The 27,723-nt window shown below is 49.3% G+C and overlaps 1 protein-coding gene across 1 annotated transcript; it reads right to left on the bottom strand.

Annotated features, from left to right (window-relative positions):
* Window positions 1-3,182: 3,182 nt before the first annotated feature.
* On the bottom strand, window positions 3,183-26,644 carry L3MBTL2 (L3MBTL histone methyl-lysine binding protein 2). Its single transcript, XM_004373895.2, has 17 exons — window positions 26,563-26,644; window positions 23,719-23,956; window positions 22,274-22,407; window positions 19,698-19,821; window positions 18,794-18,873; window positions 17,134-17,251; window positions 16,559-16,693; window positions 16,170-16,258; window positions 9,947-10,178; window positions 9,465-9,541; window positions 9,172-9,276; window positions 8,310-8,457; window positions 7,839-7,921; window positions 7,248-7,482; window positions 6,691-6,756; window positions 5,911-6,027; window positions 3,183-5,512 (listed from the first exon to the last, which is right to left on the bottom strand). The coding sequence occupies exons 1-17, from the start codon at window positions 26,584-26,586 to the stop codon at window positions 5,400-5,402; spliced, it is 2,118 nt and encodes a 705-aa protein (XP_004373952.1). The 5' UTR covers window positions 26,587-26,644; the 3' UTR covers window positions 3,183-5,399.
* Window positions 26,645-27,723: the final 1,079 nt, after the last annotated feature.

Genomic DNA, 27,723 nt, shown 5'->3' with positions numbered 1-27,723 from the left:
TTTTTTTAAATCCCTGTGAAAGGCCGCACGCATGTACTTATCTTTAGCCATTTGGGAGCCACTCTTCACTGGTTCGGAGTGTCCAAGCAGAATCTCTGCTGCTGGGTCTCTGGATGTGGAAACTGCTTCCTGAGTGCGCACACAGCACAGCTGTTTGCCTTCTTCACTGTGAACCTGGCGTGGCTGAAGAGCTGCAGTCTCCCAGCCGCTGCTGCTCTGGCACTCTTCGCTTCTTCCAAACCGTCTCCCTCTCCCCCTGCCACTCAGTTCGATTCCTCAACTTTGCCTTGTTCAGTGCTCCTAGATATTCATATACAATCAAATCACTTGTTTTTCCTGGTCTTTGTTGTAAGAGGGATATAGGAAGTGTCTAACTATACCACCATCTTGGCCCTGCGTCTCAGATACATATCACAGGTTAATGAATCTTCCTCCAATCCTGATGCCGCGTTCTTCATATAGCCCAACTTCTAGGATTATTTGCTCAGCATACAAATTGAATATGTATGGTGAAAGGATACAACTCTGACGCATGCCTTTCCTGATTTTTAGCCACGCAGTATCCCCTTGCTCTTGTCAAACGACTGCCTCTTGGTCTATGTACAGGTTCCTCATAAGTACAATTAAGTGTTCTGGAATTCCCATTCTTTGCAATATTATCCATAATTTGTTATGATACCCACAGTCAAATGCTTTTGCATAGTCTGTAAAACACAGGTAAAATCTTTGATATTCTCTGCTTTCATCTGACATCAGCAATGACATCCCTTGTTCCACTTCCTCTTCTAGATCTGGCTTGAATTTCTGGCAGTTACCTGTTGATATATTGCTGCAACTGTTTTTGAATTATTTTCAACAATATTTTACTTGTGTATGATATTGTTTGATATTTTCTGCATTCTGTTAGATCTTTGGAATGGGCATGAATATGGATTTCTTTCAGTCAGTTGGTCAGGGAGCTGTCTTCCAAGTTTCTTGGCATAAACCAGTGAGCACTTCCACGGTTGCATCTGTTTGTTGAAACATCTCAGTTGGTATTCTGTCAATTTCCTGGAGCCTTGTTTTTTTGCCAATGCCTTCAGTGCAGCTTGGATGTCTTCCTTCAGTACCATCAGCTCTTGATCATACTACCTCCTGAAATGGGTCAACATCAACTGATTCTTTTTGGTACAATGACTCTGTGTATTCCTTCCATCTTCTTTTGATGCTTCCTGCCTTGTTCAATATTTTGCCCGTAGAATCCTTCAATATTGCAACTCGAGGCTTGAATTTTTTCTTCAGTTCTTTCAGTTTGAGAAATACCAAGTGTGTTCTTCCTTTTTGGTTTTCTAACTCCAGGTCTTTGCGCATTTCATTATAATACTTTGTCTTTTCCAGCTGCCCTTTAAAATCTTCTGTTCAGCTCTTTTACTTCATTATTTCTTCCTTTTGCTTTAGCTACTTTACGTTCAAGAGCAAGTTTCAGAGTCTCTCCTGACATCCATATTTTTTCTTTCCTGTATTTTTAATGACCTCTTGCTTTATTTATGATGTCCTTGATATCATCCCACAACTCGTCTGGTCTTTGGTCATTAGTGTTCAGTGTGTCAAATCTATTCTTGAGATGGTCTCTAAATTCAGGTGGGATATACTCAACGTCATACTTTGGCTCTCATGGACTTGTTCTACTTTTTTTCAGCTTCAACTTGAACCTGCATATGAGCAATTTATGGTCTGTTCCACAGTTAGCCCTGGCCTTGTTCTGACTAATAATACTGAACTTCTCCACTGTCTCTTTCCACAGATGTAGTTGATTTGATTCCTGTGTATTCCATCTGGCAAGGTCCACGAGTATAGTTGCCATTTACGTTGTTGAAAAAAGGTTATCTGCAATGAGTAAGTCCTGCAAAATTCTATCATGCAATCTCTGGTGTCATTTCTATCACCAAGGCCACATTTTCCAACTACTGATCCTTCTTTGTTTCCAGCTTTCACATTCCCATCACCGGTAATTATCAATGCATCTTGATAGTATGTTCAATCAATTTCAGACTGCAGAAGTTGGTAAAAATCTTCAGTTTCTTCATCTTTGGACTTAGTGGTTGGTGCATAAATTTAAATAATAGTCGTATTAACTGGTCTTCCTTGTAGGTGACAGCATCGTACTTCAGGATGGATGTTGAAATATTATTTTTGACAATGAATCCAATGCCACTTCTCTTCAATTTGTCATTCCTGGCATAGTAGGCCATATGACTGTCCAATTCAATATGGCCAATACCAGTTCATTTCAGCTCACTAATGCCTAGGATATTGATCTTTATGTGTTCTATTTCATTTTTTGACTTCTAATTTTCCTAGATTCAAACTTTGTACATTCCATGTTCTGATTACTGATGGATGTTTGCAGCTGCTGCTTCTCATTTTGAGTCATGCCATAGCAGCAAGTTAAGGTCCCGAAAGCTTGACTCCATCCATGCCACTCAGGTTGACTCTACTTTGAGGAGGCAGCTCTTCTTCAGTCATATTTTGAGTGCCTTCCAACCTAAGGGGTTTATCTTCCAACACTGCATCAGACAGTGTTCTGCTGCTGTTGATAAGGTTTTCACTGGCCAATTTTTTCAGAAGTAGACCACCAGGCCCTTCTTCCTAGTCTATCTTAGTCTGGAAGCTCAGCTGAAACCTGTCCACCCTGCATGACCCTGCTGATATCTGAAATACTGGCAGCATAGCTTTCAGCATCACAACACACAAGTTCCCACAGTACGACAAACTGGCCGAAGAGTTTTTAATCTAGTGCCTGGCTTATAGGAAGCTCTTGTTTTACGAACTTTTTTTGCTTCTGTCCCTAGAGCAGAGGGTCTAAATAAGCGATGAGGTGCAGGGGGCTTTTTGAAGCACAATGGACTTGATCCAGTCAGTCCCAGGAGCCACTGCAGGGGACACTGGGAATGAGGATTTTTCAGGATGTTTCCCAACCAGTGGCCTCACTGCTGTAAAACTGAGACCTTTGTTTTCACCCCAGGGCAAATTGAGGCCCCCAAGCACAAGGTTCATTCTGTGCCTTGGGGGGAAAATGTTCACAAGGTCAACACTTGGGATATCTGTGACAAACTGACCTTTGGGCCCAAGCAAAATGAGTTACACTCATTCATTTCAGTCATTGAGGCCAACTCAGTGCCAGGCCTGTGCCGGGCCCTACGGACATAGAGAAGACACAGGCTCTACCTTTGGGGAACTCCTAGACTTGCAGGGGGGATGTAAATAAGGACAGTACGGTATGTGGCAATGGAGCTGAAGAGATGACAGCAGGTAACATTTATTCTTATCGTTCAGTGCACACTTCATAACAATACCAAGCTGGTACATTAGAAGACTATGCTGCAAGTCAGAAAGCTAACAGAGTAGACTTCAAAGAGTAAGGATCTGTGTCATATGACAAGAAGTTAGGAGGTCTGGGGAGGTCAGTCCAGGGCTACAGTGGCAGCCAAACACATCCTCCTGCTCCGCCATCCTTACCATGTGGCTCTTGTGCTCATGGCACCTCTGGGCACTGCTTCTTAACTCAGGAAGAAGGAACCAAGGCCAGATGGCACATCAGCCGTTTACCCAGAAGCCCTTCAGTCAGAACTGAATCCCCTAACTGCAGGAGAACCTGGGAAGATGATTTTTTAGCTGGGCACATCACTGAGCAAAAGCAGGGCTGAGCAGGCAGCAGAGCCAAAGTTCAAATCCAGGCCATCTTCCTTCCAATATCCTGCCTCCAAAGAAGCTAATGCCAACACTGTCACTGCCCAAGTCTTGGAGCTGGTGTGTGTGAGATGGGTGGGAACAGCCCTGTCTACTGTTTTAACACCTAGTCATTTTCAAGCTTTCTGGGCTACACCAATAGGCCTCTTTCTGGGCCTGGTTTCTGCACCGTGTGGGGCTGCCTAGTGCTTTTGCCAAAGGAGATAGAATCACGTTCTCTCTAAACCCGCCCAGGTTTGAGGGGCAGCAGGAGGCCCGGAAAGCAGCTGGCCACACCAACACAGCTCTCTGCTCTGAGGGACGTAGGGACTCACTGCAGGTAGGGCCACCTCTTCTCAAGAATACAGGAAAGGAGAGGGGTGAAGACACACAGGCCCCATCTTAGGCTCCAGGAAGAGGAATTACTGAAGATGGGATTGATCACAGAGAGGAGTTTCAGAAGACTGGGAAATGTAACAGCAACTGGAATTTGGGTTGACACTAGGTAAACTTCTAGAATGTGGTTTCAGAGGAGCAGGGAGAATCAGAATCTATTAAGGAATAAGCAGAAGTGCACCCTGTCAGTGCCCTACCCGTTCTCCCTCTAGGAGGCACTGGTGAGGGAGGGGAACCAACGCTCTCTTCAGGCCCACCTCCACCAGTGGCGCTGACCACTCCCCTACTTCAGGACTCTCTTGCAAGACCATACCTGACCCCTGGTTAATGGGAAGAGGGAAGTAGAAATGACAAGTCCTGCCCCAGCTAGGTTCCAAAGCAGGTTAGGCTCAGTGCTGGGGCTAACTCTCCCTCGTGGCTGGACTCCCCTAGTGCACATGGGCCCAGCTCACCTTCTAATCCTGCTGCCCCTGGCAGCAAGGTGCTGGCCTAAGTCACCGGCACCAACGCCAAGTCTGCCACACAGCACAGGGGCTGGTGTGGCATTTCCCTCCATAGACCCCTCCAAGTCCCTGTGCCGGGGGAAGCCCAGGCCCCCTGCCACGGCTCCTTTTAGGACATGGGAGTCAGTGCTCAGGCCACCCGGGAAAACAAGTTAAGACAGCCTCACAGACCACTGCAACTCACCGCTTCTCTGCTGCCTGCTGGAGCTGGGTCCCTGTGTGGGGTGCCTGGGCCTCCCAGGGGGCCCAGAGGAGCAGAGCACCAACCAGGAGGCGAGAGAGGCAATTCTGCTTGGCGTAAGGCCAGGCTGCACCCGTCACACCTCTCATGTCACAACCCTTACTGTCAATCAGGCAACCTTCTCCCCTGAGAGCAGAAAGCTGCACAGGCCTTTATTTACACACAGCTCCCTAGCTGTCCTGTCTTCCGGGGTGACTGGCGTGGCTCCCAGGCCCTGGCAGTTGAGGCAATGGTGAGGGTGAGGGGAGCTGCCACAGGGGACAGCACACAGCCCAGGCAGTTAGTGTTCAAGCTTTGGGAACTCTTAGCTGGAGAGGCAGTCACTCGCAGACACGTTTAGGGGGCCTCAGGCAACCCAGTCACGTGGGCCTCACCAAAGAGGAGGATGGTGGGTCAAGGGAACTCAGGCTGGTCCTTCAGGGCCTGGACCCCCAGCATCATGCACAATTTCTCCAAAAAGGCTATCTCCAAACTCCAGTGGGGTGGAGGGTGGTGGCACTGGAGAAGCCCTACCTGGCTTCTAGTTGGTGGCCAGGCTGGCAAGGGGAAGGTCAGTCGTCTGTTTCCTGCTTGATGTCCTCAATGGGGACAGGCAGCTTGGGACTAGCAGCCTTGTCGGGCGTGGCCGTGTCCAGGTGCTCCTCCTTCACCTGTGCAGCGACGACTCCAAAAGAAGGGGGGTAGGGAGGACAGAGTGAGTGTGGTGTTGTGGTAGGAGGAGCGGGGGCCTTGGGTTTGGGGCAGGGAGATCCCTCACCCTCCGGCTGAGGGGCAGCAGCAGAGAAGGCGCAGGGCCCTGGTCACGCCCCAGCCAGTCTGCCACCCAACCTGCCAAGCACTGGTGTGGGGGCACAGGGGGTCAGAGACAGACAAGGGCCAAGGAGCCAGGGTGGAGACTCAGCTCCACTTAGAGCTGGGGGTGGGTGATGTTAGAAGGGCCGCCTGGTGCCCAGAAAATTCCCTTCAAACTGACCCTACTTTTTCTGTGCTCAGGTAGGGAAGGACAGGAGCCGCCTATGAGAGCTGGAGCCACCCTGCCTCGGTCCCACGAGCAGTGCTTACTCTCATCAGGAACGGGCTCAGACGAGATCTTCCCTGCGGCCTGCAGGTCGTCCTCCAGCAGGGGCTTCTTGGATGCCTGTCTGAGGGGCCTGGTCTTGGTTGGCGGTATTCTTTTCCCTTTGAATAAAAATGGAATCAAAGCCAGCATTAGGGTTGTATGCGAGGCCTGGAGGGCTGGCTAAGTGTCTTCCAGTGCTCAGGCAGAGTGGCAGGGTGGGGAGAGCGCCACTCTGACGTTACCCCTTATTGACTGTGTACTCTTGGCAAGGATCATAAAGAAACTGAGGCTCAGAGGGGCTCTCTCCAGCAGAGGATGAACAACACCATCTCCCCAGACGACTGGCATTTCTTCATCTGTAAAAGGTAATGTTCCTAGCCCATGGGTCTGACTGTAGCAGGGCCTCCTTCTGCTGGCACCCTACACTCTCACAGTCAGAACCCTGCCCAGGGACCTCCTCCTTCTCTCCATGGTACCACGTCACGAGCACACCTGAAGGACGGCTTTGCCTCTCCCATGCTTTGCCCCTCCCCAGGCTGCTGCCTGTCTCTTTTCCTCAGCATCCTGGCCAGTACCAGAGACAGAAGACCCCTATTTTATGATCTGGGTCTCCAAAGACACAGGCGGGGCCCAAGAGCAAAGGAGAGGAGACGGAGAAGGACGTGAAGTGAGCTGACGCAGTAGGACACATCTCAGGGTGGTCCTGGGGGGCTGGCTGCCGCTCCATGCCCAGCTATCCCCCAGGTCCCACATCAGCCTGGCTGCAGTGAAGCATCACTTACTTTTCTTTCCAAACTGTTTCTTTTTCTTCTTCGTGGCCTCTTTGGCCTTCAGAGGTGTGGTTGGCTCTGTTGTTGCAAGACAAGAGCAAAGAAATGAGAAGAGAGTTGTGGGAGGCCACAGAGGACAGGCAATATCCTGATACACTGCCCACCCCCATAACTCCCTGACACACAGGACACCCCAAGAAGGGAAGCTAGAGTTGGGCAAAAGGATTGGGGTGGGGCAGGGGGGAGGCTGGAGGACAACTGTCCCTTCTTCCCACCCTTGTCACCAGGGCTGCTCAGAGGGCCTCGGTGGTTTACCTGGGTGCACAAGGGCACAAGCATATGACAGAGAGAGCGAGACCAGGGAAGGCGCTCTGCAGGCCAGAGGGAAAGCGAGACAGAGGAGTCAGGAGCAGGGGGGGGAGACGACCCATGTGTCACATAGAAGCAGTCCATGAGACCTCATGATCTCATGCCAATCGACCCAGATGGGTGGGGCAGAGAGAAGGTGGTTGGCGGGAGGAAACAAGAGGAAGGGAAGTGATGAGCCCGAGTGCTATGCGAGCTCAGACCTGTGGCCACGGGGGGCTGGAGCTGGTAGCCGGTGAGCTCACACCAGCCAACGGGGTAGATGTCCGGGGACTCGCAGTCCACCCACTGGTCATATTCGCTGTCCCAGCCGTCAAAGTGGATGCTGAGGAGACGATGCACCACCCGCTTCACGGTGGCCACGCAGATGAGCCGGGGCTCCATCAGGTCCACAGCCTCCAGCTTCATGCCCACCTTGAAGCCGTGGTTGGGGCAGTCCTGGGTTGGGGAGGAGGCAGTTGCCGAGCTGGCCAGCTCCTGGCCTAGCAAGCAGGCCTGGGCCCACGGGGCCCTGGCAGAATCGGGGGAGGGCTGCACTGACAAGTACTGCTGGGGAAGGTTCCTTTGGACACTGATCCCACTGTACTTCTTCCCCAGGCACGAGCCCCCATCCACGGAAACCGAGGAGCCACAGAGTGCCCATGCCATAGTTCAGGACTCCTCCCCTGAAGGGGCTGATCTCAGCAGTAGAGACTCAAGGGAAGAGAAGGGGCTGGAACTGCGCCCCTGACAGCAGCCAGCAGGGCCAGTCCTGAGGCTGCTCTCGGCCGCCCTGCTTCACCCTGTCCCCTCACCATGTTAAAGAGTCTTGATGGGGCTGCTCTTGACTTGGTCTTTTCCAAGTAGGCCTCCCAGTTGAAAGTCTGTGCCTCGTACCCTAGGAGAGCAGAATGGTCAGATGCTGACCAAGAGGAGAGAGTGGGAAGAGGATGGGGGGAAGGACTCGCTGCCAAGGGGCCACTGCAGCTTGGTCAGGACCTGGCCTGGAGTCCACCCAGCAGCCTCTTCCCTCATCCCCAGGCTGGTGCCTGCACCAGAACTGCAGTCCCTCGTGGGAGAAGTTGCTCACCGCTCACCAAGCCACACACCGACCAGGGGGCTGAGTCAGCCCCAGCAGCATAAGGCCAGTGGTAGCTCTGCATCACCTCTCAGAGAGACACTGGGAGTCTAAGCCCCAGGGGTCAGCTTGGCCAGAAGTCCGGGCCTGTGGCCTCACCCTTTCCCTTTCCACCACTGGGCCAGCACGCAGTGCCCCTCCACCTTACCTTTAGGGGGTATGAGCTCAATGTCATTCTTCTGGCAGAAGTTGGCTGGGAAGATGGCATGGGACGAGGCGTGGTAACAGAACCAGTCCAAGCCATCTGTGGAGAGCCCCCCATCCACACAGATCATCAGGTAGCCATCCAGGAGAACCTGCAGGGGCATGGGCAGACAGTGAACAGCCTATCATGAACTACACCCCCAGTCCAGGGCTGCAGTGGGGACACAATGGTGGGGACACAGATGCCTCCGCCTGAATCGAGGGCAAGAGCCTTCCCTGAGAACACCGAGCTGCTCCCTCAGAGCACTCAGCCCCTCTGTGACTATGCACTGGCGAGATTAGGTATCTTCCCACTAGGCAGCATGCACCGTGCCCGCGCCGTGTATCCCCAGTGGTGAGCACATAGCCCGGCGTGGAGAGAATCTGCTCGATGAACAAATGAGCAGCGCCCTCCGGGAGGGCCGGGAGTGGTCATTTGCTCTCAGGCTGCAGCAAACACGGAGGAGGTCTGAGCAGTCAGCCTGGCTGGGGCTCTCGGCTAGGCCAGCACTCAAAGGAGACAGTACGCCAGCAGGAAGGCCCTACTGGGGGGACAGAGCGGGGCATGTGACACAGGACCAGGCTCGAGCCAGGTGTTCAATAAGCACATGTTCAACATCCCCCAACCTGGTCTGAAAGCATTCTGAGCAATGAGGGGACAGATGCCCTCCTCATGAATGTCAGGTGCTCCAGCAGCAGCCAGTGCTGGGGAAGGCGAGACAGAAGCCTCCTGGGCCCCCAAAGTCTGCCTACAGTGGAGAGCAGGGCTCTGCTGCTGACTTACCCCTTGGAAGCCCTGCTGAGGTGGAGGGCCGGCCTGGGCTCACCTTGCAGATGGTTGCCACGCAGATATTGCCCAGATTCAAGGGGTCAATGGCCTCTAGCTTCATCCCTTCCTCAAACCAGCCACCTTCTGTATAGACAGCTCGTACCTTAAGAGAATGGGGCAGGTGAGGAATCACTGGGCAGGCCAAGGGGAAGGGCAGGGGCAGGAGGCCTGGTGTGCTGCAGGTCTGGGAAGTAGAAGGAGGGAAAAGAACAGCCCCAGGGAAGAGCCGGTGTTCTCAGGACTGCCGTCGGCCTGTGGCCAAGGGCGAAGTACCCAGGGGCTGGGCCTCACCTTCTTGAAGAGGTAAGGAACCGCATCACAGTAGATTTTCCGGAAGGTGGGATGGTGGGCCATGTCACTGCGTCTCTCTTTGGAGCGAACGGAATGGAGGAAAGAAGGGTGCTGAAGGCAGCTACCAGAGCCACCTCCACGCCTGCCCTGGGAATGAGGGGCTGCTTGGCGGTGCTCTAATCTGTACTGAAGCCCCTCCCACCTGTGGATAGCCAGTCCAGCCCAGGGAACATCAAGAGTAGGGACTATTCAGCCTTTGGGCCTGGCTGCCCTGGAGACCCAGACTCTCCCCATGTGATATGGGAGAGGGACGGGGTCTGTAGTTTTTACCGTTACAAGTTGGGTGACCTTGGCCAAGTCACTTAATCTCCCTGGGCCTCAGTATCCCCATCTACCTCACGGCACTGCTGGGAGGTAAAGAGAAGGCGCCCCTACCCAATCCTTGGAGGCAGAGCCTTGGGTCACTGGCCTAGGACTCTAACCTGACATCTTGATGCCATGGCCGACACGCCGTGACCAGCCCACTGGGTGAATCAGGGGGCTCCACATGTGGCACCAGAAATCATCGTCACTGTCACCATCCTCGTAAAGGAGTCGCAGGCGGCCCCCAATGACTGTGTCCACCACGGCCATGCGAGTACGTGACACCTGGGACTTGTCCACCACCTCCAGCCGCATGCCCTGCCTGAAGGGGTACTTCATGCTCTCTGCCATCTGAAAAGAACACACGCTGCTGGTCACGGGACCCCTCCTGCCTTTTGCAAGTCTCTGGAGGACAAGAATAGGCATGAGGGACCATCCCAAAGACTGTAGTGCAGGAGCGGGCAGTGAGCCCTCTCGTCCCCCGGTTCAAGCCTGGCCTCGTTCCCTGGAATGACACAGAGGGCAAAACAGCAGAACTCATAACATGGCCACCACTTTCCAGCACCAAAATGCCACTAAGTTGATTTGACGGGAATTACAAAATCCATTTCAGACTAGGGAAACTGAGGCGACTCCGAGAGGTCATGTGACTTGCCCACAGTCACAGACTCATGAGAACAGAGCTGGCATCCAGCCAGTCCCTAGTGTCCAGCCTTGAGCTGTTTCACAGGGCTCTGAACTCTGCCCCTGTGGGCACCTCACAGCCCCTGGGCCTCTCGGCTGCCTCTGTTGATGGCACACATGAAACTCATGTCTGCAGCCCCGTATGCCTCTGTCTATCTGATTCCAGCTTGGACCTGATGGGCCTTGGCTCTCAACTGCTGTCACGGCACCTCAGTAGCAATCCGGGCAGGACATGGGGGAAGAGCCAGAAGAGTCTTTTTTGTTTGCTTACTTCAGGGACTGGGCCTGGTGAGCTCTGGAGGGCTTTTCCAGGCCCAGCGCATTGCTGACTGAGAGGGCCAGTCCCCAGCCTGGGAACAGTGGTGAACAGGTTACTGTTTTGGCTTGAGCACACCAGGATGGGGAGCTCTCAGAGGTCACAAAGCAGCCGACAGGAAAAGCTGAGTCCTAAACCAGACAGAAAGAGCCCTGGTGGTGCAGTGGTTAAAAGCTCTGCTGCTATGTAAACCTTCACCTAAAGTACAAATAAAAAAAAAAAAGCTCTGCTGCTAACATAAAGGTTGGCAGTTTGAACATACAGCTGCTCCACAGGAGAAAAGACTTGGCAATCTGCTCCTGTAAAGATTTTAGCCTAGGAAACTCTATGAGGCAGTTCTACTCTGTCATGTGGGGTTGCTATTAGTTGGAATTGACTTGTTGGCACCCAACAACAAAGACAGACAGAGCCTTCAGCTGCAGCTCAAGGGCTGGAATACATCTTGACACCAGGGCCCTGTCCCTGTGTAACGGCACCTCACTTAAGAGATGCGGCACAGGGTGCAGCCTGGCCAGGGCTCCTCTAGGCCACCTCACCCTCCTAGCCCTTCCTGGACACATTCCCTTCCTCTGCGAGCCCCTACCCCGCAGTATACAACCCAACACCCCACAGTTGTGCATATTTGTTTATAGTTATACACCAGGACTAGAGCACTATACAGGCAGAAACTGGGTTTGATTCATTTCTACATCCTCAGCCCCAAGCACAGAACTAGGCAGAGTCAGTGCTTGGTAAATGCCTTGTTCCTGAAAAAAGAGCAAACAGGCACTAGCCCTGACCTTGGCTGACTGGTCAGTCCTTCATGCAAAACATTTTACTAAGCACTTACTATACAGCAGGTACCAAAGGGTGCTACCTCCACAACCCCACCCCCTTCATCCCTCTGCACCCCAAATTTTCAGAGGGGGCTGGCCAGTCAGACTTCATGCACTTCCATGGGCAAGGCCTCTCCTATTGAGGCTGTGGTTGCCATGTCAAAGCTTCAAGTCCCTTCTTCTCCCAGTGACCTCCCAAAGATCAGCTCCACAGAAACCCTGTCTGGAACACTTCCTGTCCCCATGATCTCACGGTGCCTTCCCATTCTCTGCCACATGCCATCTTCTTGCCCCAACAGGCTGGGCCGTCTTCTGCTTCTGTGTCCCCTCCAGTGTGCTCCGCAGGACTGGGTACATAACAGCTAGTCAGCACTAGCTGGCTGACTGGTTCATCCACCCAGAATGAAGCTCCTTTCCATTTAAGCAGAAAAAGACGCCTCATGGATACCTACCTAGTGGCCTGCACCACCCACTCTCATCTGCCTCCCCTAAGACAAGGGCCAGTTTAGAAAGAGTTAACGATCATCTTCAATCATTAAATTTATCAACTGTACAAGGCACTAAGAAAAAGCTTCCAATTTTGTTGGCGAGAGAATATGAAAAGACAATTAACAACATTTGTAGAGATAAATAGCAAGTAAGTGATACCCAATAAGTTCAAACAGGAGAAAAACCACTTCTAGTTTCGGGGGAGAAGCCAGGGAGTGCTTCCATGAGGTGTTCCAGACCATTCCATGCTGAAGAGCAGTTCTACACTAAGGTCCATGGTGTACAACCCATTCACCTGGCGTCTAGTGCCTTCGGTGATAGGCCCTAGTTTCCATTTTGTCCTTATTCCCCAATGGGGGCTTCCATACCATGCCTGCCCATCAAGGCTCCACTCAAATGCCATTTTCTCCATGAAGCCTTTGTTGATACCTGCCGGGCCTCTGAAGCCATAACACCAGGTTCGTGTGATTCCTGCCCAGGGCAGAGTATCACACACCTGTGCATCCCTGACTCAGGTGTGGCCCAGGGACCCAGGAGCACCCCACACCAGGCCTGCCACACAGAGGTGGGCAAGGAAACATTTCCATTGTCTGCCCTTTTAATTCCTTTGAATTGTTAGTATGTGCACATATGACTTTTTAAGTTAAAGAACGAAATGATTTTTAATGAAAATAAAATGCCACACAAATGATTTCAGACACACCTATGGTTCAGAACCAAGGCTGTTTTATAATTATTCACGTGCAGGCTTTCCTTCCTGTGCTATATGGAGGTTTCTGGATGGCAGGGTCTATATTCTTTGTATCTCCCACAGTGCCATACAATAAGTACTTATACAAACAGAGGCAGAAAGAGAGTCAGGAATGGGAGGAAATGGATATGTGGCTAATTGCCTCCATGAACAACTGTCTCCTTTGCCATGAGACCAAAAGAACTGGATGGTGCCCAGCTACCACATTTTGAACATTTTGATCAAAGACTCTACAGAAGAATCGTGACCAAAAGGGAGAAAATGCAGAACAGAATTTCAAAATCTCATGGAATCTAGACCTTCTGGAGCCACAGAGGCTGGAAGAACCTCTGAAACTACTGCTCTGAGATAATCTTTAAACCATAAACAAAAAATACCCTCTAAAGTCTTCTTAAAATCAAACAATAATTTAGCTTAACTAGTAAAGAATGTCTGCCTTGTGCATTCATCGAGCCTGCTCTTTTAAGATCTAAATGGGATCAAACTGACAACAGCAACTCAAAAGATTTGATAAGAAACTTAGGGGGACCAAAGGCACAAGGACAATACTAGTCCAAAGAACTACAGGGCCAGATGAGCCAGAGACTCCACCAGCCTGAGACCAGAAGAACTAGATGGTGCCCAACTACCACCAATGACCACCCTGACAGGGAACACAACAGAGTGTCCCAGACGTAGCAGGTGAAAAATGTAGAACAGAACTCAAATTCTAATAAAAAGACCAGCCTTAATGATCTGACAGAGACTGGAGGAACCCCCGAAACTATGGCTCCCAGATGCTCCGTTAACCCAGAACTGAAACCATTCCCAAAGCCCACACTTCAGACAAAGATTAGACAGGCCTATAAAACATAAAATAATATTCATGAAGAGTGTGTATCTTAGTTCAGGTAGATACACAAGACTAAACGGGCAGCTTCTGTCCAAAGGCAGGATGACAAGGCAGAAAGGGATAGGAGCTGGTTGAATGCACACAGGAAATGTGGGGTGGAAAGGGGGAGTGTGTGATCACATTGTGGGGATTGCAACCAATGTCACAAACAGTATGTGTATAAATTTTTGAATGAGAAATTAACTTGAGCTGTAAACTTTCACCTAAAGCACAGTAAAATTTTTAAAAAGTGGAAAAAAAAAAAAAGAAAGAAACTTAGGGGGCAGTGACTGCATGTTAATGGGGGAGGAACTACTCAGAAAAGGAGGGTGAGAATGGTTGCACAACTCAAAGAACGTAATCAACGTCACTGAATTATACATGTAGAAACTGTTGAACTGGGGTATGTTTTGCTATGTACATTCTCAACAACAAAAATAAATAAATCATATACATTAAAAGAAATACATACTACACAATAAGTACTTAATAAAATCCACTGAACTAACACTGCTAAATAATGCTATAAGCAAAGGCAAGGATCTGGGAGAGCATAAAGCAGACACTGCAACGTGATCGATGTGGCTGGAAGGGGAGGAGTCTGACATGAGGCTGGAATAGCAGATGGCAACCAGACGGTGGCAGAGTTTGATTCATCTTGGGACATGTGAAGGCACTGAAGATTGTCCCACAAGGGAGTCTTAGGAAAAAAAAAATTACTCCAATTAGTAGCATGAAGAATGGATTCAAACAGCAGAGGGAAGTGGAATTTAGACAGAGAGCTTACATTTTTCACAAAAAATTAACTCAAAATGGATCACAGACCTAAATGTAATATGCAAAACCATATAACTTCTAGAAGATTACACAGGGGAAAATCTAGGTGATCTTGGGTTTGGTGATGACTTTTTAGATACAACACCAAAAGCACACTCCATAAAAGAAAAAACTGATGAGTTAGACTTCCTTAAAATTAAAAACGTCTGTTACGCAAAAGACACTACTAACAGAATGAAAAGACAACCACAGACTGAGAGAAAATATATGCAAAATAATATCAGATAAACGACTTGTATCCAAGCTATACAAAGAACTTTTAAAACTCAAAAAGAAAACAAACAACTAAACGACACAATGGGCAAACAGAAACTTCATCAAAGAAGATACAAGTATAGCAAATAAGCACATGAAAAAATGCTCAGCATCCTATGTCATTAGGGAACTGCAAACAGAAACAATAATAATACCACTACACACTTATTAGAATGACTAAAATCCAAAACACAGGACAACAGGAATTCTCATTCATTTCTGGGGGGAATGCAAAATAATACAGCCACTTTGGAAGACAGTCTGGCAGTTTCTTACAAATCTAAACATAAGCCGACTATGCTATCCTGCAGTCGTGCTTCCAGGTATTTATCTAAATGAGATGGAAACGTATACCCACATAAAAACCTGCACATCAATGTTTACAGCAGCTTTATTCATAATTGCCAAAAACTGGAAGGAACCAAGATGTCCTTCAATAGATGAAAGGATAAACAAACTGTGGTACATCTAAATAAAAACCAAAAAACATCAAACGCATTGCCATCAAGTAGATTCCAACTCACAGTGACCCTATAGGCCAGAGTAGAACTGCCTACAGGGTTTCCAAGGAGCGGCTGGTGGATTTGAACTTTTGTTTATCACCAAGTTCTTAACCACTGTGCCTCCAGGGCTCCGAGGCTCCGTGGTAAATTCATATAATTAGTGATTACTCAGTGATAAAAAGAAATGAGCAATCAAACCACAAAAAGACATGGAGGAACCTTAAATGCATACTGGTAAGTGAAAGGAGCCAGTCTGAAAAAGCTTCATATTATGAGATTCTAACTATATGCCATTCTGGAGAAAGCAAAACTACAGTGAAGAGATCAGTGGCTGCCAATGGGAGGGATGAAGAGGTGGAGCACAGGGCATTTTTAGGGCAATGAAACCATTCTGTACGCTACTGTAGTGGTGGACACATGACATTAAGCATTTGTCAGAACCCACAGACTATACAACACAAAGAGTAAACCCTATGAACCTGAGTTAAAAATCATATGTCAATACTGGTTCATCAATTGTAACTAACGTACCACAGGAATCCAAGATGTTAACAGGAGAAACGATGAGCAGGGGGCAGTGGGGCATATAAGAACCCTGTACTTTCTGCGCAATTTTTTTGTAAAAGTAATCGAACGCCAAACCTGTTGCTATCGAGTCAATCCACTCATGGCAACCCCATGTGCTACAGAGTAGAACTGTTCCATAGGGTTTTCTTGGCCGTAATCTTTAAAATTGTCTGAAAAATAAAGTCTATTAAAAAAAAAAAGCAGAGGGGCAAGAAGGAGCCCAGTTAGGAGACCCACAGTGCTCACTGCCTGACCTTGATATGGAAATCCACAGGGAGGGTCCTGGAGCCCACCAACCGTTTCATGAGGTAGCCCTTCCAGTCAGTGAACTTGGCATGTATGGCTGTGGAGACAGAAGCGGAATCCTGGTTACAGACTAACAATACTCCCACTAACAGGGGGCCAGAGCAAACCCATCAGGAAAGAGGACTGAACAACCTATTTCTGCCTCTTCAGGCCAGCAGACTACCTCCACTTATAAAGCTGGACTCCACGACTTGGATCTGCCACGGGGTCTCTGGGCAGGAAAAGGCACAAAGCAAGCAGTCAAGCAGGTTTTCTTCTGGTCTAACGTTAAGACAGACAGCCCCTTTTACAAAAGGCCCTATGGGAACCAGGACAGGGAGTGGTCTCATCAACTCACTCCGTGGGGGCACCAGGATCTTGCTGTTGATGGCACACCAGCCAATGGGGTGGACATCCACGGTTCCCAGGTTGCACCAGAAGTCATGGCTGGCGTCATTTTCAAAGCCTTCATACCGGAGCAGCACCCGATACCCTGAAAGGAAGGAAAAGGGCGCCAGTGCGGGCAGTTGGGATGGGGAACGGCATACTCTTAGGCCCTCCCTCTTCTCTAGCCTACACTGGACTCTCCGTCACCCATTCCAAGAACTCCTTCCAGGCAACTGGGTCCCTGTGCTCCACAACAGTCACAGCCAAAACAAAGCCATGCCACTTATTTGAAAAGCATTATGGCATAGTGATGAGAATCAGCTGTCAAAAGCCTGAGCACCCCTGGAATAAACTTTAAAAAGGGGACTTTCCAAGCTTGTCAAGCCTTCTTCCCTGCCAGAGGTAGGAGAATCCCAAGAAAGGGGGCAGAAACTCCAGTGGGTGTTTTGTTTTAAGCCGATTTCTGCCTACCCCAGTGCCCACCCCTGCCTAGAGGCGTTACCTTGGAGACGCGCCCCCGACCCTGCCCTGGCCAGAGGTGCTCACCTGCTGTCTGGATGACAGAGGCGATCCAGTACACCCGGCTGGGGAGCACCGCGTCGCTGTTGAGCACCTCCACCTTCATCCCCTTCATCACATCCTCCCACTGGTCATACAGCGGGACCTGTGGGGGATGAGAGGTTCACAGCTGGGGAGCTACCTGGTGAGTCATGGCTTCCTCTGCCTGTGCACCCTACCTTTTCATATCACCCAGGGGTGCTGGTTAGGGGCTGGGGTCAGACAGCCCTGAGTTATGATCTTTACAGGACGAGTGTGAACCTGGGCAAATTACAACGTCGGTGAGGCTCAATCCCTTCATTGCCTGTGTAATTATAATAGCAACACCACCTAAAACTTCCAAGTGCTTACCATGTGCCAGGCACTGCCCTTGGCACAAACATCTCTCCTCTAATCTTCACACCTGTGCGGTAAGCATTATTGCCCCCTCACTTTACAGTTGTCACCAAGCCACCCTTCACAGCACTCTCTGCCCACACATTATTCCTGGCACGCTCTTTCTCCACCTCTGTTAAAATGCCACCTGACCCGGCAGTGGGCTCTTTAGGGGTTGCCTTCCCAATATTTAATCCCCACTTTGTTGCCAACGATACCTGGATTCTCCTTTGCGGAATTCACCTTCCTGTCGCGCTCAGCCCTGGCTTAAGTCAGTCAGGTATCCTATCCCATCCCCCTGGCAATAGAGATTGGTTCACCATAGAACCTAGAACTGGTCTCACCATGGCAAGTACATGGAACTGGGTTCTTTGCGGAAGACACTGAATCTTATGTGTTAAACACAGTATGACATAACTCCCCAGAATGAGAATGCCGGTACCCCTAGGAATTCAGGGCCAAAAAGGTTTCCCACTAGGAAAGTTGTGTACCTACGTTAGCAACTCAAAGAAGAGCAAGCAGGATAAGAGCTGTTAAGCACCAGATCTCCCTGAGCTCAGTACCAGTTCAGAAAGGAGAGGCTAGGGCAGTACCAGTTCAGAAAGGAGAGGCTAGGGCAGTACCAGTTCAGAAAGGAGAGGCTAGGGGCTGGCGTCCTCAGTTCACAGGCCTCGCCCTGGACTTCCTGGGGTTTAGGAAACTGGCTTCAAAGACTAAGCAAGAGTGCTGCTATCGCAGGGTCCAGCTGCTAGATAGTAAGTCCTTCCACTCCAAGCCCAGCCCCTCCAGGGCCTCACCCTTTGGTGTTTCTCAATGCTAGGGGCTCAGGGAGGCCTTTGCAGAAGTAGGCTCCAGAAGGTATCTTCATGTGCCTGTCAGGGGCCACGGGGTCCAGCCAGTACAGAAGTCCCAGGCTTTCAGAGAAAATACTCAAAATGGGGGAAAGGAGGTAAAAGAGGACTTCTGAGTGGGAAGGACCCTTAGAGATCAACTAGTATAAAGTTCCATGATGCAAATAAGCAAAGGACGGCCTCGGAGAAGCAGCAGAAAGCCCTTGATAAGTGTTTGCTTTGCGGAAGGACTTTCTGAAAAAGTGGGCCATACAGGTCAAATGGAGCTGGTGGCAAAGCTTGGGCTTCTCCACCTAGACCGCCTGCTGCGCAGCTTGGAGCTGCCTCCTAAAGAGGGTGGGTGAGCTGAAGGAGAGGACCAGAACCAGCAGCTCCCGCCCAGGTTCCCTTGGCGCTCCCACCCCTCACCTCCAGGGACTCACGTGTTTAAAGCAGCTCACGGGAGCAGCCTTGTAACTGTGATCCTTCAGGAACTTCCCCCAGTCGAAACCTAAGACCAGCGCTGCACAGCAGGGAGAAGAGAGCGGAGGGTGGGGCTGTGGCAGCCACTCCAGGAGCCGAGGCTCCTGTAAGGCTTGCAAAAGCAGTTCCCTGCCCCACCCCGGCAGCTTGCTCATCTTGAGTCCACAGTGAGGCTGCGCTCCCAGCAGCCCCTTGCAGCTCCCGTACCTGCCCCACCAGTGGCCATCGGGACCAGTGAGCACTGAATCTAAATGCTGCCGGATGCCAACACGGAGGAAACATTCAGACAGAAGTTGCTCACCCCTCTTGCAAGGAAAGAGGGAAACTCAAAGCCCCTTGGTCTTAAAATTCCTCAGCCCTCCCCTGACCTCTCACTGGCCACACCCAGTCTAACCCGGTGGGCGGGGCTCAATTCCATCAGAAACACAGACCAGTGTGAGGGCAGAAATGCTTCAGGCCTACACTTAATTGGCTTAGAAACTGATACACACAAGCTCAGAAAGAGATCTCATTTCTTTCCCACCCCCTCTCTCCTCATCCCCTTCTCAAACCACATCTGGGCCTCCACTGCCCCAGGGCACTAAAAGTCACAGGCCTAGAAGCAAAGAGAAACAAAAGATGCAATTCTGGGCTTTTGAATCAACTGAAGGGGCCCTGGCAATTTAAGGGTGATTAAAGGGGCCTTCTGGGGTAATTTCCCCAATCCCCACTAGGCGAGGAAGCTGCGATCCACACCAGGCTAAGTCAGGAAACTTTCTAGACCTTACGCTGGCCACGGTTTCCATTCGTCATTCCTCAGGAAGGCCAGCCCAGTCCTGCCCCCCACCCCCGCAGCTTCCTGAGCACCGTCCTCTGCTGTCTCACCGTCTTGTCCAGTTGGTGTCCCATCTGCTAGTTGTCCCGTCCCTTGGGAGTGGAGGAAGGCTCCAATCTTGGCCGACCAAGCAGCTTTGTGTAGGACTTTGGCTTTCTTGGTGGGTGGTTTTCCCTGGAGGAAGAAAGGACGTGTACAACCTAGTGGTAGAGAACATGGCTCTGCGTATGGCCTACCTAGGTTTAAAATCCTGGCCTTGCTCAAGTTACTTAACCTCTTTGAGGCTTCAGTTTCTTCATTTGTAAACTAAACAAAAAAAAAAAAACAAACTTGTTGCCGTCAAGTCAGTTCCGACTCACAGCAACCCTACAGGACGGAGCAGAAACGCCCCATAGGGTTTCCAAGGAGCGACTGGTGGATTCAAACTGCCGCCCTTTTGGTTAGCAACCAAGCTCTTAACCACTGCACCACCAGGGCTCCACACATTTGTAAACTAGGATGATGAAAATAACAATGCTTAGCTTAGAGAGTGGTTACTGAAATTTAACTATGCAGTAAATGTTTAGCTATTGTTCAATGGGGTCTGTGGAGCAGCAGAGCAGAGAGGCCATCTTGCATCTGTTAAGCCTTCTCTTACTCCCAGCTCTCAAGTGGCTTCAACTCTCATTATCACCTTCGGCCAGTGCACCTACAGATCCAGGCAGAGAATGGGCTTCAGAGGGATCCGTGAACTCCCTCAACTGGCAGGCAACGTTTTGTACATACAGGAATCTTCTGGAGATGGGGTCCATAGCTTGCACCAGATGCTCAAAGAGGTCTGCTCCCAAAGTGGAGAGCCTCTGATCTGGTCTGCACCTTATCATTTAAGCACTAATCAGAAAGGTCAGGGAATTTATTAAAGAGATTGTTGTTGGGTGCTACCAAGTCGATTCTGACTCACAGAGACCCCATGTGACAGAGTAGAACTGTAATCTTTACAGAAGCAGTTCGCCAGCTCTTTCTCCCATAAAGCTGCTTGGTGGGTATGAACTGCTAGCCTTTCAGTTAGCAGCTGAGTGCTTAACTGTTATACCACCAGATATGCTGTTGTGTGCCATCGAGTCCATTCCAACTCATAGCAACCCCGTAGGACAGAGGAGAACTGTCCTGTAGGGTTTCCAAGGCTGTAATCTTTTACAGGAGCAGATTGTCAGGTTTTTTCTCCTGTGGAGTCACTGGTGGGTTCAAACTGCTGACCTTTTGGTTAGCAACCAAGCGCTAACCATTGTGTCACCAGGTCTCCTACCACCAGAATACAAAAAAAACCCAAAACCAAACCCGTCGCCCTTGAATTGACTCCAACTCATAGTGACCCTATAGACTAGCACAACAGAAATACAGGCTTAAGTCCCAGAGGGACCTGGGTCAAAACCTGGCTTGAAACTTTTAGTTGTGTATCCTTTAGCAAGTGACTAGAATTGCTGAGCCTTTACAATGGAAATCTTTTAAAAACAATCTATTATGGAGATCATTTGATGGACTGAATGCGAGTGCCAGGCTCTTAGCAAGTATCCCAAAATGTAGCTACTATCATTATTAGCTCTCTGAGGACACTGTAGACTATTATCCTTTTTCCTATGTCTTGCAAAAATCTGCAAAATGAGGACAAGAGGAATTGTCTCACAAAAGTTATCTCACAAGTGAGATAGTGTGTGAGGGGCTAAGCAGCAGACGTGGCACACAGCAATTTCCTATAAATGTTACATCAGTGGTTCTCAAGTGCCACTGTACATCAGACTCCCCTGGGGGGCTCTTTAGACTCCCTATGCCCAGGCCACACTCCATCTCAACTAAATCAGAACCTTTGGGAGTAGGACCCAAGCATCAATATTTTTTAAACTTTCCAGGTGATTGCACCATGAGAACCAGCGTTGTAGATGTTTGCCATGGTGACCACGAAACAACACAGGGCTAGGCACCGGAAACGTGGGCTCCAGCCTGTTCTGCTGTTCTGTGCCCACAGAGCCACCCTGGGTAAGTTGTTCTACCTCTGTGGACCTCAGTGCCCTTATCAATAAATGCATAGGTTAGAAATTGGCAAGTGCTGTGTTATATATATTTTTTATAACAATAACAACATGGATAAAAAATAAATGTGCGGCTTACACATTTCTCTAAGAATCCTTCCATCTCTAAGAGTTCTATCAAGGTCAATAATTAATTAAAGACTGGTAAGAATTTCTAGGTGCCTTCCTAAACCCACCGAGGCTGAAGAACCTCGTGCTTGCTTCCAGCTTCCTTTCAGAGTATTGACAGAAGTGTGGGGCAAAGGCTGAGGACATCAGACTCCCCCAGGGTGCTTGACTACAACCTAATGAACACATCAGACTTGGGGAGGGGTTGGGGAGGTGGAGGTGAGGGTAAAGGACAGAGGGTAGCTCTAGGAATCAACATTTAAACAAGCCCCATAAATGGATTCCTCTGTCCTCTAAAGTTTGGACGTACTAGGAAGCTTCCAACCTCAGATAGCCACAAGCAAGGTCCTTACCAAGCCCCTTTTGGCCCTCTGCCTTCAGTAAGTTCACTGTTCCTGTCTCAGCCCCTCCCCTCCACGCCAGGAAGTGTCTCCCAAGTGACTGCCTCTCACCTGTAATCTAGCCAAGATACTGGCTTTCTTGGAGTTGGAGGAGTAGCTCCTGGAGCAGGAGACGCTGCAGAACCTCTTGGTCTTGGAGAAGAAGGCTTCTCTTGTGCCCACAATACCACACATCTCACAGACAGCTGGAAGAAAACTTAGCACGTGACTCACCCAATATGGTTGCCTCAAATCACACAAAATAATGGGCCTTTCAAACCCAGGGCATCACATTAACCAGGTGAGCCCCAGCCCCCACTGAGACGGACGGAAGTGGAATACAAGGAGGCGGTTCTGGTGTGTGCATCTGAATCTATTTTGCCCAAGATAAGCTGCTTGGCACCCCTTGGCTATGTGTGTCAACAGGAAGGCTGAGGAAAACTATGAGGACCACTAGGGAAATAGGAGAATGGTGGAAAGTTTGCAAGAGATGAAAACATGAAGAAAAAGAAATGGAGAGAAAGGTCCAAAGTCACTTAACCTCTGTGGGTCTATTTTCTCATCGATAAATTAAGGAGACTGAACCAAAGCAGTGTTCTCAACCCTGACCTCACGTTAGAATTACCTGCGGAGCTTTTGAAAACGCCCAAGCCAGAGGTTTTAATTAACTGGTCTGTGGTGGGAACTTGCACCTGTATTTTGTTAAAAGCTCAGATGATTCTGATGTGCAGCCAGAATCACCTGGACTAGACGGTCTCTAATGGTTCCTCCTAGTTCTAAAGTTCTAAGATTCCAAGAAAAGGGTTGAAATAAGACAGAGGGGAGAAAGATAAAAGGGGAGAGAGGAAGAAACGGCAAGAAGAATAAAAAAAAAATTAAATTCAACTGGCAAAGAGAACCCTTCTGAAGTTTGGGTACCAAGGAATGGGAGTGTTGTCACAGACCATCTCGCCTGCCCCTTTTCACAGGCAGCCCCACACAGGAGGCTCTGGCACAGGCATTCAACAGCTGCCCAAGCATCACAACTGGCTTCCAGCTGATCGGTGGGGATTCTTCTCTGTGCCCTCCACTCCCACCCCGCGCCAATCCTCTCATCCAGAAGTCACTTTATTCTGCATTCCCCTCCCCCTCACTTCCTACTCACAGGCTATTTCTTGTCCCTTCCCAGAGCATAATCTGAACACTTCAGGTCTCCTACCTACTCAACATCCAGACTTAGAAATCCACCAGCTATTCACAAAAATTATTGTCAAAGCAGCACCATATTGATGGCTGGCACCTAATATATGCTGAGTAAATATTAGTTGTATGAAAGGATGAAAGAAACCACAGCTTGAAATCAGACTGCAGCAGAGGACATGGCCCTTGTGGCTACTCAAGGTGCTTCTGTCTCTCTCACGGCTCCTTAGACATCCAATCCCTTGACATCAGATGAAAGAGCCCACATGGCCTGCAGCCACCTCTTCCTCCAGGACCTCCTGACTCCTCCTCATCTCCAGGGCACACTCTGAACGCACCTGGTTCAGAACCACTGCCATCCAAAGAGCGGGGAGTCCCGGGGCTGAGCAAATGCAGTGGGGAGGTGGGCAGCTCCCCAGCTTCCCGATCCTCATTTTCTGCTTCACTTGACTCCTCCAGGTAGGAGCTGCTCTCACTGCCCACACTACTGTTGTAAGCCCGGAAACTGTCATAGCCACCAAAGAGCTCCAAGTCATCTTCCTCTTCTTCCTCCATTGGTTCTGAAGATGGAGTCTCCTAATGGAAGAATGACACAAACCAGTTAGGAGGAATCCAAGCTGGATTAGTGCATGGGGAGGGAGGCTGTAGATTTGTTATCAGCCCCTTCCCAGATCTTTGTCAAATCAACACTTTTGGACACCTTTCTGCACACACCAGGATCATTATCCCTGTATGTACAACATTTCTCCATCACAACTCAACAGAAGAGCTTTATAAAAACCAAAAAAACCAAACCCATTACCGTCGAGTCGATTCTGACTCATAGTGACCCTACAGGACAGAGTAGAACTGCTGCATAGGACTTCCGAGGCTGTAATCTGTACAGAAGCAGACTGCCACATCTTTCTCCTGAGGAGTGGCTGGTGGGTTTGAACTGCCAACCTTTTGGTTAGCAGCCGAGTGCTCAACCATTTCACCTCCAGGGCTCCTATGAAGAGTTTTATAGGATAGAAAATACATGTTAGGAATTCACCAAGTTCCTTCTGTGAATTTACAAATGATGATATTTTAACAGGGTTCAAATAGAAAACAACATTATGAAAATATCCTCTGGAAGATGCCTCATGAAGACTATGGGATAGAAGGTATATGTGCGAAACTCATTCTTCCCCTTCAGCATACGTACACCAAAAGAATCTCAACTTGAATACAGTTTAAGTCAGGGGAGAGCAATTAGCTTGGGACCCAGACTGTACCAAGGAGGATTTAGGAGGCAGATGACACACAGATGGCTATGGCATAGTGGTATGTACCACAGTTTTGGATTTAGCTCTGATCCTAACTAGCTGTGAGTCCTTGGGCAAGTCACTTAATCTCTCTGAGCCTCAGTTTTCTCAACTATAAAATAAGAAAAATATTTGGCTCACAGGAGTTTCTGAGAGGTAAATGAGATACTGTAGGTGGATCTACTTAGCATCTAGTAGAAAAGGTGTAGCAAGGTGAAGAGTTTGGGCTCTGAGCCAGGCTCAATACCATCTCTACTGCTTACTAAAGGAGCCCTGGTGGCGCAGTGATTAAGCACCCAGCTGCTAACCAAAAGGCTGGCGGTTCAAAACCCACTAGGGGCTCTAGGGGAAAAAAGACCTGGTGATCCCCTCCGGTAAAGATTACAGCCTAGGAAACTGTACGGGGCAGTTCTACTCTATAATATATAGGGTCAGTGAGTCAGAATTGACTCGACAGCACACAATCAACAGTAACAACACCACTGCTTACTACTCATACGACCTGCAGCAAGTCAGTCTCTCAGTTTCAGGGTCTGTTAAATGAGGATAATACAACCTATTTCATAAGATTTGGGGGAGAAGAGTTAATAATACAGGTAAAGCACTAATGGTGACCTGCACATAGCACTCAATAAATGTTGGCAACTATCATTACTGGTTATCTTAAAAAATATTTTGACAAGGTTAATTTTATAGAGCTTACCTGGTTTCAAAAAGATCCTTTGTAACTCCAGCAAGTCTGGAGAATAAAATACAAACTGAACAGTTAAAAGTATGGGCTCTCAAATGAGAATTTGCCTGGGTGTTCTGGCTCTGCCAATTATTAAATGTGATTTTGTGCAAGCTATTTCACCTTGCTACCCTCAGTTTTGGAGGCGTGGTAGTGCAGTGATTAAGAGCTACGGCTGCTCCTAACCAAAAGGCCGGCAGTTAGAATCCACCAACCGCTCCTTGGAAACCCTTTGGAGCAGTTCTACTCTGTCCTATAAGGTTGCTATGAGTCAGAATCTACTTAGCAACAGGTAAGGGTACCCTCAGTTTCTTCATCAGTACAAGAGAGATAATAACAAGCCTTCTTTAGAGGGCTGTTGTCAGGATGAGATAAAATATGTAAAATCTAGTTCTGTTTCCAGCAGTAAAAGAACTAGTGTGAGCTATTATTATTATTCTCCACTTCAGTACCTTTACAGTAGAGTTTTTGAGCTATTCTACTTAGAATTAGCAACTACGTGTGCAAATGTGGAAAAAGAAAACTGAATTCAAATGTAGGGTGCTCAGAAGCCAAATGATTAAAGGGTGGGTGGGTTACAGGTTGTAGGAGAGTGGAAAAAGCATAACAGATAGGCTTTGCGAGCCTGACAGACTTCATGCCCACTTCCTTCACTGACCAGCTGTGTGACCTTCCTTGGGGAGTAGCACCGCCTCTCTAAGCCCCAGATGCTTTAACCTTGAGAACGACACAATAACACAGGATTGTTGCGAGTATAAGGGGAGATAATGCACGTGACTGCTCCAGGCATGGAGTAAGTGTTCACTAAACTTTTCACTTCACTTCACACTAGGATGTGACAAGCCTCGCAATCCCTAAACACCACAACCACGACCACGAGACGAAGAGGACGAAGAAGATTCAGGAGAGCTCAGATCCTGGGTCCAACGTCCCTTCTCCAAGGCCAGGAAGGCTGCTCCTTTCTCAACCACTCGCCCGACGTCCAGCCCAGCCGTGGAGGAGCAAAAGGCAAGGCCAATCGCTCGTGGCCCTGGCTCAGCCCAACTGAGCCCATCCTTCCGACCTCCACCCTCAAGGCGTCGCCAAAAAGCCTAAAGAAGGGTTCACCAGGCAAGCAGGCGCTCGGGGTTTCTGTGCCCATTCGCGCTAAGCCCTCTCCCTCTCACCTCGATGCCCCGGGGTTTCTCCATGAGACCTAACACCGTTTCTTCAACCGTCACCAGGTGTAAGAAGCCATATTGGCCTCGCCGCTCTTCCCGAGCCCACTCATTGGCCGCCTCCCTGAGCAGCGGACCAATCATGCTGCAGGAAAGCGGAAAAGCCGGTTCCGTGCTCGCTCGCGCCCGTCCTCCTCTGCGGGCGGGGAGGCCGCGGGTGGTTGTGGGACTTATAGTTCCTCTGCTGGTTGCGCGTGTAGCGGCGTTGCCATAGTGACGTGAAATTCACCTGGCATTGGCTTCGAGGTGACCAGCACATACTGTTTTCGTTCCAAGCCAGTCTCTTTCCCCAACCCTGGCCCTGTTCTTCATTAAACAGTTATTGAGCACCTACATGGGCACTGTGCCAGGGGCGGAGGATAACCCTGTTGGACCTCGCAGTCTTTCCAGAGAGAAATGTAAAGTACTCTTGGGCCGGGATGCCTAGCAGCCGAACTCTTTTCCAATTCAGGCAGAAACTGGAATACTTTCATGCTCAATGCCATAAATATTCCGCATGCTCAAATTCCTGCAACATTCCTCTTTCGCCAACGTTTCCCGAATAAAACCTGAGGCTCGCGGCCTCATCCCATTCGTATTTCCCACAACCTCCCTTACACAACCTGAGTTCTAGGCGTTGCTGTGGCACCTTAAGAACATTAGCTTCCCAATCCCGTAGGCTTCCAATCACCGTTTTAAAGATGAGGAGACGAAGGCTCTTCAGATGTAGATACTTTCCGCGATTACACAGAATTGGAATTTAAGATTTACTACAAAGTCCTTCCCTATCCTATGTTGTAAGGAGCCCTGATGGCGCAGTCGTTAAGAGTCGGCCGCTAACCAGAAAGGTGGCAAGTTGGAGATTCAAACCCACCAGCTACTCTGCAGGAAGAAAGATGTGGCAGATATTGTTTCTGTAAAGATTACAGCGTTGGAAACCCGTTGGGGCAATTCTACTCTGTCCTATAGGGTCTATAGGAGTCGGAATCAACTCAACGGCAACAGGTTTGGGTTTGGAATGCTATGTTGTGTCCCTATGAATTAATGAACTGAGAATCTTAATGTAATAAGTGGAGGTTGAGTATATGTAAAATGTATGTAAAACAACAACAACAATTTAACTCTATTCTA

Source organism: Trichechus manatus, unplaced genomic scaffold, assembly GCF_000243295.1.
Source record: "Trichechus manatus latirostris isolate Lorelei unplaced genomic scaffold, TriManLat1.0 scaffold00027, whole genome shotgun sequence".
Taxonomy (NCBI): domain Eukaryota; kingdom Metazoa; phylum Chordata; class Mammalia; order Sirenia; family Trichechidae; genus Trichechus; species Trichechus manatus.
The sequence above is the reverse complement of the archived record's forward strand: the minus strand, read 5'-3'. Positions and strand labels throughout refer to the sequence as shown.